At 41.9% G+C, this 10,309-nt stretch overlaps 1 protein-coding gene across 1 annotated transcript in view; it reads left to right on the forward strand.

Annotated features, from left to right (window-relative positions):
• TCOF1 (treacle ribosome biogenesis factor 1) overlaps positions 1–10,309 on the forward strand; it is a 29,452-nt gene that overhangs the window by 1,103 nt on the left and 18,040 nt on the right. The window contains exons 2-9 of the mRNA XM_018554947.1: positions 106–267; positions 378–539; positions 2,290–2,454; positions 3,957–4,121; positions 4,529–4,690; positions 5,084–5,242; positions 5,576–5,737; positions 7,306–7,470. Of these exons, the coding sequence (XP_018410449.1) occupies positions 106–267; positions 378–539; positions 2,290–2,454; positions 3,957–4,121; positions 4,529–4,690; positions 5,084–5,242; positions 5,576–5,737; positions 7,306–7,470 (1,302 nt within the window). The remainder of the gene's footprint in view (positions 1–105; positions 268–377; positions 540–2,289; positions 2,455–3,956; positions 4,122–4,528; positions 4,691–5,083; positions 5,243–5,575; positions 5,738–7,305; positions 7,471–10,309) is intronic.

The raw sequence follows: 10,309 nt of genomic DNA on the forward strand, positions 1-10,309 counted from the left end.
GTTTTTGATAGGGGGGGGGGGGGAATTACAACCAGTGAATACAAATGTTGGGCGTTATTTATTTATAGTGCCCATCTTGATTTTTTTGCTGTTTCTCTTCATCAGAAAACTGCTACAGCTCTTCAGCCAACACAGCCAAAAACTCCCATTGGAGGATCTAAACAAACTGCACCAATGGCCAAGTCTAAGACCCCTGTAAAGACCCCAAAGCCAGACACTGAGAGCTCAGAGGAGGACTCTGAAAGTGATGAGGAACTAGCTTCTAAGGTACTAGAAGGGTATTTTTTGTACGATGTGTTTCGGTGTTTTATGTACAATTATTTGTCAATTCATTATAATCCCTATCCTAATTCTCTTGATGCTTATCTTTTGACCAGAAACCTGCCACAGCTCTTCTATCAACACAACCAACAACTCCCAGCAGGGGGTCTAAACAGTTAGCAGTGATGGCCAAATCTAAGACACCTGTAAAGGCCCCACAACCACAAATTGAGAGCTCGGAGGAGGACTCTGAAAGTGATAAGGAGCCAGCTTCTAAGGTACTGAAAGGGTATTTGTGTTCTTTTATTTCAATGTTTTATATACAGTTATTTGTCATATTCTTTATACTTTATCAATTCATTATAATCCCTATCTGTAATATCCTGCTGCTTGTCTTTTTGACCAGGAACCTGCCACAGCTCTTCCGTTAACACAGCCAATAACTCCCAGTGGGGGATCTAAACAGACGGCAGCAATGGCCAAGTCTAAGACACCTGTAAAGGCCCCACAGTCACAAAGTGAGAGCTCAGAGGAGGACTCTGAAAGTGATGCGGAACCAGCTTCTAAGGTACCATAAGCGTATTTTTTAACGAAGGAAAACGTTTTTGGAATGTTTGTTCGAATATCTATCAACTAGTATTGTGCAGTTGACAGGCAAAAACAGCAATGTACCTGAAAATTTTTGAAGGAGCATGTTGGAAAATGTTCCCAGATCGAACTAGTTTCTAACCGTGAATGTGGTTTTCGTTCGAAAACTCCATTTACTCCAAAATAGAATGTTAAATATAAACTAAAATTAAGCGAAATATCAATCGGCAAGTTTGTGATGCCAGTATCCAACGCTCCGATGGTATTTTTCATACGAAAGTTCGTGCAAAAAACTGGTGTATACCCTACTTTACTTTCTCAATTCAGTATAATCCCGATCTTGACTATTATACTGCTTCTCTTTTGACCAGGCACCTACCGCAGCTCTTCAATCAACACCAACGCCAAAAACTTCCAGTGGGGGATCTAAAACCGCAACGTTGGCCAAGTCTAAGTCACCCGTAAAGGCCCCACAGCCAGACAGTGAGAGCTCTGAGGAGGACTCTGAAAGTGATGAGGAGCCAGCTTCTAAGGTACCGAAAGGGTATTTTTGTTCTTTATTTCAGTGTTTTTTATACAATTATTTGCCAAATTTTACATTCTCAATTCATTATAATCCTGATCTTAATTATTATACTGCTTCTCTCTTGACCAGAAACCTGCCGCAGCTTTTCCATTAGTACAGCTAAAGAATCCCAGTGGAGGATTCAAACAGACAGCAGCGATGGCCAAGTCTAAGACACCAGCAAAGGCCCCACAGCCACAAAGTGAGAGCTCTGAGGAGGACTCTGAAAGTGATGAGGAACCAGCTTCTAAGGTACTGAAAGGGTATTTGTATTCTTTATTTCAGTGTTTTTATATACAGTTATTTGCCATATTCTTTATCAATTCAGTATAATCCCTATCTGTATTATCCTGCTGCTTGTCTTTTTGACCAGGAACCTGCCACACCTCTTCCGGCAGCAATGAGCAAGTCTAAGACACCAGTAAAGGCCCCACAGCCACAAAGTGAGAACTCTGAGGAGGACTCTGAAAGTGATGGGGAACCAGCTTCTAAGGTACCGTAAAGGTATTTTTGTACGAAAGACGTTTTTAGAACGTTCGGTAAAATATCTTTTAATTAGTACGGTGCAATTGACAAGTAAAAACAAGAATGTTCCTGAAAATTGTTTAAGGAGCATGTTAGAAACTCGTTCGATCACAGTGAATGTGGTTTTCGTTTGAAAACTCCATTCATTCCAAAATAGAATGTTCTAAACTAAAATTAAGCGAAATTTCAAACGACAAGTTGGCAAAGTTTCTGATGCCAGTATCCAACGTTGCAATGGTATTTTTCATACGACCGTTCGTGCACAAAAACTACTGTTGTATACCCTACTTTACTTTCTCAATGCAATATAATCCCTGTCTTAATTATCCCGCCATTTGTCTCTTGACCAGAAACCTGCCACAGCTCTTCCATCAACACCAACGCCAAAAACTTCCAGTGGGGGATCTAAACAAACAGCAGTAATGGCCAAGTCCAAGTCACCCGTAAAGGCCCCACAGCCAGACAGTGAGAGCTCTGAGGAGGACTCTGAAAGTGATGAGGAACCAGCTTCTAAGGTACCGAAAGGGTATTTTTGTTCTTTATTTCAGTGTTTTTTATACAATTATTTGCCAAATTTTACATTCTCAATTCATTATAATCCTGATCTTAATTATTATACTGCTTCTCTCTTGACCAGAAACCTGCCGCAGCTTTTCCATTAGTACAGCTAAAGAATCCCAGTGGAGGATTCAAACAGACAGCAGCGATGGCCAAGTCTAAGACACCAGCAAAGGCCCCACAGCCACAAAGTGAGAGCTCTGAGGAGGACTCTGAAAGTGATGAGGAACCAGCTTCTAAGGTAACCTAAGGGTATTTTTGTACGAAAGAAAACGTTCTTGGAACGTTTGTTCGAATATCCATCAATTAGTATGGTACAGTCGAGAGACAAAAACAGCAATGTTCCTGAAAATTTTTGAAGGAGCATGTTGGAAAATTTTCCAAGATCGAACGAGTTTCTAACAGTGAATGTGGTTTTCATTCGAAAACTCCATTTACTTCAAAATAGAATGTTAAATATAAACTAAAATTAAACGAAATTTAAATCGGCAAGTTTGTGATGGCAGTATCCGATGTTTCAATGGTATTTTTCATATGAACGTTCATGCAAAAAAAACGGTGTATACCCTACTTTACTTTCTCAATTCAATATAATCCCGATCTTAAATATTATACTGCTTCTCTCTTGACCAGAAACCTACCCCAGCTCTTCCGTCAACACCAACGTCAAAAACTTCCAGTGGGAGATCTAAACAAACAGCAGCGATGGCCAAGTCTAAGTCACCAGTAAAGGCCCCACAGCCAGACAGTGAGAGCTCGGAGAAAGACTCTGAAAGTGATGAGGAGCCAGCTTCTAAGGTACTGAAAGCGTATTTGTGTTCTTTATTTCAGTGTTTTTATATACAGTTATTTGCCATATTCTTTATCAATTCATTATAATCCCTATCTGTATTATCCTGCTGCTTGTCTTTTTGACCAGGAACCTGCCATAGCTCTTCCGTTAACACAGCCAATAACTCCCAGTGGGGGATCTAAACAGACGGCAGCAATGGCCAAGTCTAAGACACCAGTAAAGGCCCCAAAGCCACAAAGTGAGAACTCTGAGGAGGACTCTGAAAGTGATGGGGAACCAGCTTCTAAGGTACCGTAAAGGTATTTTTGTACGAAAGACGTTTTTAGAACGTTCGGTAAAATATCTTTTAATTAGTACGGTGCAATTGACAAGTAAAAACAAGAATGTTCCTGAAAATTGTTTAAGGAGCATGTTAGAAACTCGTTCGATCACAGTGAATGTGGTTTTCGTTTGAAAACTCCATTCATTCCAAAATAGAATGTTCAAAACTAAAATTAAGGGAAATTTCAAACGACAGTCGGCAAAGTTTCTGATGCCAGTATCCAACTTTGCAATGGTATTTTTCATACGAACGTTCGTGCACAAAAACTACTGTTGTATACCCTACTTTACTTTCTCAATGCAATATCCCTGTGTTAATTATCCCGCCATTTGTCTCTTGACCAGAAACCTGCCACAGCTCTTCCATCAACACCAACGCCAAAAACTTCCAGTGGGGGATCTAAACAAACAGCAGTGATGGCCAAGTCCAAGTCACCCGTAAAGGCCCCACAGCCAGACAGTGAGAGCTCTGAGGAGGACTCTGAAAGTGATGAGGAACCAGCTTCTAAGGTACCGAAAGGGTATTTTTGTTCTTTATTTCAGTGTTTTATATACAATTATTTCCCAAATTTTACATTCTCAATTCATTATAATCCTGATCTTAATTATTATACTGCTTCTCTCTTGACCAGAAACCTGCCGCAGCTTTTCCATTAGTACAGCTAAAGAATCCCAGTGGAGGATTCAAACAGACAGCAGCGATGGCCAAGTCTAAGACACCAGCAAAGGCCCCACAGCCACAAAGTGAGAGCTCTGAGGAGGACTCTGAAAGTGATGAGGAACCAGCTTCTAAGGTACTGAACGGGTATTTTTGCTCTTTATTTCAGTGTTTTATATACAATTTATTTGCCAAATTTTACATTCTCAATTCATTATAATCCTGATCTTAATTATTATACTGCTTCTCTCTTGACCAGAAACCTGCCGCAGCTTTTCCATTAGCACAGCCAAAAACTCCCAGTGGGGGATCTAAACAGACGGCAGCAATGGCCAAGTCTAACACACCAGTAAAGACCCCACAGCCAGACACTGAGAGCTCAGAGGAGGACTCTGAAAGTGATGAGGAACCAGCTTCTAAGGTACTGTAAGGCTATTTTTTGTACGAAAAAACATGTTTAGCACGTTCGTTCGAATATCTATCAATTAGTATGGTGCAGTCGACAGACAAAAACAACAATGTTCCTGAACATTTTTGAAGGAGCATGTTAGAAACTCGTTGGATTTATGAAAATTTTCCAACAGTGAATGTGGTTTTCGTTTGAAAACTCCATTCATTCCAAGATAGAATGTTAAATAAAAAACTAAACTTAAACAAAATTTCAAACGACAATTGACAAGTTTGTGATGCCAGCATCCAAAGTTCCGATGGTATTTTTCATACGAATGTTCGTGCAAAAAACTGGTGTATACCCTACTTTCTCCATTCAATATAATCCCTGTCCTAATTATCCCACCATTTGTCTCTTGACCAGAAACCTGCCACAGCTCTTCCGTCAACACAAACGCCAAAAACTTCCAGTGGGGGATCTAAACAGACGGCAGCGATGTCAAAGTCACCAGTAAAGGCCCCACAGCCAGACAGTGAGAGCTCGGAGAAAGACTCTGAAAGTGATGAGGAGCCAGCTTCTAAGGTACTGTAAGGCTATTTTTGTACGAAAAAACATGTTTAGCACGTTCGTTCGAATATCTATCAATTAGTATGGTGCAGTCGACAGACAAAAACAACAATGTTCCTGAACATTTTTGAAGGAGCATGTTAGAAACTCGTTGGATTTATGAAAATTTTCCAACAGTGAATGTGGTTTTCGTTTGAAAACTCCATTCATTCCAAGATAGAATGTTAAATAAAAAACTAAACTTAAACAAAATTTCAAACGACAATTGACAAGTTTGTGATGCCAGCATCCAAAGTTCCGATGGTATTTTTGTTAAGTTAAGTTTTTGGCTGCTTGTCTCTTGACCAGAAACCTGCCACAGCTCTTCCGTCAGCACAGCAAAAAAATTCCAGTGGAGGATCTAAACTGACAGCAGCGATGGCCAAGTCTAAGAAACCAGTAAAAATTGAAACGCCGGACAGTGAGAGCTCAGAGGAGGACTTTGAAAGTGATGAGGAGCCATCTTCTATGGTACTGAAAGGGTGTTTTTGGTCCGTCTATAATTGTTTCCTTTACAATTATTTGCTGTATCCGTACTTTAGCAATTTGTATGTATTGAAATATTAACCCCTTCGTGACACGAGGCGTACACTGTACGTCCAGCCACAAAGTGCCTAAATGGCTGGCCATGTACACTGTACGTGACCTGTTATTTGCGGCTCTGTAATGCTGATAACCGCTGTTTCTCAGCGGTTACCATTCATTAATGAATGCATCAGTATTGAGGCATTATTTAATGAAATAGTTAAGCTTTTGTAAAAGTTTTTTTTCTTTCATTATTGAAAGAATGAAGCCGCTGCATACAAATACCGGATCGCTAAATAGCGATCCAGTATTTGACAGCTAAAGGTAGCAGAGTGAGTCACCTCCTCTGCTATTCGTTTTGACAGCTCCATAGACTGGCAGATGTTGATGAAGCTGTGTGATACATTTCAGGCACAATGTTACAATGTATCTCTGTGCCTGAAATGTATCACTTCTGATTGGGCACGATCAGAAACCTTTAGGCCTTGTTCACACCAAGCGCGGAGCAGGTGCAGACCAGATCAAAACTGCGTCCAATGTATTCCAATGGTATTTTTTGCTCCAGTTCACAATGCAGCGTGCAGTTCCAGAGCAGGTGAAAAAACTGCAGCAGGCCCTATTTTACCTGCTCGTGATCTGCAAACGCATAAAAAACGCATGCAAATGCCTGGAACGCACTGAAAGTCCATGTTAAACTAAAAAAAAAAGTTTACCAAAAAGCGGCCCGGAACGCAGCAAAAACGTGGCACAACCCACTGCACTGCGTGTGCAGACACCTGAACGGATCTGCTCTGCATTTGGTGTGAACAAGGCCTTAGGGCTTGTACACACCAAATGCAGACCAGATCTGCATGAGTTTCTGCACACGCAGTGTGTTATATCACGTTTTTGAAGCGTTCCGAGACGTGTGTTTTTTTTGTTTTTTTTTTAGTTTAAAGTGGCCTTTCAGTGCGTTCCAGGGTATTTGCATGCATTTTTGATGCATTCAAGAGCAGGCAAAATAGGGCTTGCTGCAGTTTTTTTTACATGCTCTGGAACTGAACGCTGCGGTGTGAACTAGAGCCCAAAATACCATTGGAATACATTGGATGCAGTTTTGATCCGGTCTGTAACTGCTCTGCTCCCGGAACCCGCTTGGTGTGAACAAGCCCTTAGTGAGATCTGATTCTGACATGCTGTCAGGATCAGTCTCTAATGTTGTAAATAATAATCAAAACTTGTTAAAAGGATTTTCTATGTTTTTTTTTCCTTTTAACTGCCATGGAAGAATCACACAGCAAAAATTTAAAAAGTGTGTCAGTCATTTACGAACAGAAACTGAAAACAAGCTGTCATGAAGGGGTTAAACTAGAGGAGGCTTTATAAACCAACAGTATTACTCTACCATATTAATACAAGGAAAGTTGTCCAATAATTTTTTTTAGACCCAAGCAGCAGTCCCGGTTAAGATGTCAACTCTTGCTCCATTCATCCATCCTGACTGTTTAAACCATCTGCTGCTATTCGTGTTTCAGATTCAAATGCTGATTCAGAGAGCAGTGAATCTTCTGATAAAGAGCAGATGCAGTTATTTAAAAACCACTAGTATTGACCTCACGTGTATCTTCTACACACCAAAAAAGGCTGAGAGTGGGATTACCGGTTCAGTGAAGCTGTCGGGTTGTCTTGCTTTGCTCATTGTTCGTAGTCTTGCATATTCCAGCCCGTGGTTGCCATTGGAGGAGCTGTTGAGGAGAATAGACCTAAATGGTGATGCATAGTCATACTAAGTTGTCCTTTTTTTGGCTACATGGTGTGGGAAGTGTATTGTCTTGAAACTTCATTGGTGGCACACGGTTTCTGCTTAAAGTGAACCTGTACTTCACACATGAAGGACAATGCAATTGGTATACCATGATATTGATTTTAGAACATTATGGGCTCTTTTTTACTAACGAAAACCTTTTTTCCGTTTCTGGAATGTGCCCATTTCTTTCTCGTCCATTGAGGTATACAGGATACCTGTATGTAATCTTCGGGTTATACAACCGCATACAGAAGAATTGGACTTTGGCTAAAGAAAAAAAAAACGTAGACTAGTCCAGCATAACACCTTTTTACTACCAGCATGGTAAAAACGAAAAAACAACAACTTTGTCCTAGGAGGATGGATGTCTTCAGTTGCCTCCAGTTCACACACTACTAATGGCTCCAGGGGCTGCTTGCAGCCAGCCTACTGATGGTGTCAACATGCTTCTGTGCCCTCCTCTGCAGATTTTGTATTTGATCTGCCTGTAGGTTCTGAGCCATTGGCTTGCAGAGACTGATTCTGAGTCACTCCAGGTTTGCAAGATGAGCTTATCCTGGTGGATTTGCAGTTTTCTGCAGTCACTCCTAAATTATTGATGCAATGCACACCCCTCTGAAACTAAAAATATCAACCTCTTGCTTCTGCCAATGTTTTCCCATGAACTTCTTCCAGGACAGCATTGCAAGAGATGGAGCCTCCTCCCCAAACAACAGAAAATATGTCACCCTTTCAGATTTAGAAGGCCCGCCTCTTCTCCGGTTCCTTAGTCTTTGTGTTTCCTCGGTCAACTGTATTTTGCAGTCTTGGGTCTTTTATAGCCCTAATGCCACAAAGATCTTTCCGTTGCACCCGCTGTTCCTGTTTTTGCTCTATGGAGATTGGAAACAGCCTCACAAGCTGTTTGCTCCCTCCCTAAAGTTTTATTAGCCTTTTGTCTGATTGTAGAGGATTTTGTACAAAAGTGGGCTGTTCCCACTTTGGATCTGGTGGTGTCCCACCCTGATAAAGCGCAACCTTTCCGGTACAGGATGCACGTGTCTTTAAGAGCCCAACTGATAAGTGGTTGGAAGCCATATCTAGAATGCTGTTCACACTGGCGGGTCCCTCTCTTTACCCCTTTACTTTGCCAGGTCAAGGCTGACTGTTCTGAATCCCTTAAGGGGATCTTACAACTCCTGCAGTTAATCCCTCGCTTATAGAACACACCGCAAATAGCTGTGGCTTTAAACTTTGGTTGTAACTGTGTGCTGGAGGCTTCCTGGTATATCTCCCGCATGGGTCTTGCGTAGGACACTTTGCCTAAAGTGCTGGATTGTTAGACCTACATCTAAGAAGCTTCTGGTCTGCATGGCCAACGATGTCTTGATACCTTTATCAAGAATGCTACCGTTGTGAAGAGCACCCCTTTTCTGTGCCCATATAGTTGAGACCCCTCAAGCTTGGCTCCTAGTTCACCTGCAAGGTCTGGTCTGGGCTCAAAGTCTGTCAAATGCTCAGGCCTTTTTCTAAATTTAAGGTGAGCCCCAATTTCCAGATTGGTGGGCATGCTTGTTTACCTTTGCTGACACTTGGATAGCTTGCACCTCAGATGATTGGATGCAGAGGATAGTATCCCTGGCCTAAAAACTGGAGTTTTGCTCCCTGCCCCCTCCTCTGCTCCTCTCCACACGGATTAGCAGATATCCATCGAGCCCTCTCAGGCCTTCCAAACCAAAGAGGTATTTCATTAGTTTCTGTGGCAGAATGGATTCTACTTCAACCTATTCACTGTTCCCAAAGGTGGCATGTGGCCTATCTTGGATTTCAGATTCTTTCTCCAAATAAAGAAATTCTGCACGTGATCCACCAGATCTGTTTTTGCCTCACCTTATCAGGGTGTTTTTGGCTTCTGTGGCCAACCAGGATGCTTACTTGCATATCACCATCTTCCCCACCACATTTTTTGCTACGTTTTTCTGTGGGGCCCCTGCTATACCAGTTTGTGGTTCTGCCTTTTGGCCTATCATCTCTGTGTTAAACAAGGGGCAGGCCCCAGTACTAGCCCTGCTGTGTTGTCACCTCATCCTCATTGTGAGACAATTTTATGTTTAGGGAAACAGTCTGCGTGGCCTTTGATAGACATTGTTGCTCTGACTGTCCAGACTTTTGAGTATCTGGATCTAGTCTTGGATACAGCCCAGGCCAGGGACTTTTTTTCCAGAGGAGATACTTCAGACTCTGCAATTGCAATTTTGAGCTCTCTATTACAGGAGTTGTGCACTTTTATATTGGCGTCTTTGACCTAATAATAGTAACCTCTTTTGAGGCTGACCCATTTGCCCTGCTTCACTCCAGATCTCTACAGTGCAACATCATGTTGTGGGGGTAAGTCAGTCAGGTCCCTGGATAAACCAATTCTTTCACAATGAGGGCCAGTTTGTCCCTGGCTTGGTGGTTCAGAATTCTGGCTTTGTTAATGGGGAAATCCAACCTTCCTGTCTCTTGGAGATCCCTCACAAATGTTGCCTATTAAGCTAGAGAGAAGTTCTGGGAACCTTATCAGTGCAGAGGACTTGGTCCTTGGAGTCTTGCCTCCCAATCAACTTCCTAGACCTTCGGTCTATTCTGCAGCTTTGGACCATCCTGCTGGAGGGTAACCTAATCTGGATTCAGTCAGACAAAGCCACAGTAGTCGCATATATCAACCATCAGGGAGGAACCAGAATTCTCATGGCAAGAGCTTGTTTCCA

Source organism: Nanorana parkeri, unplaced genomic scaffold, assembly GCF_000935625.1.
Source record: "Nanorana parkeri isolate BGI_ZX_2015 unplaced genomic scaffold, ASM93562v1 scaffold179, whole genome shotgun sequence".
NCBI classification, from domain to species: Eukaryota; Metazoa; Chordata; class Amphibia; order Anura; family Dicroglossidae; genus Nanorana; species Nanorana parkeri.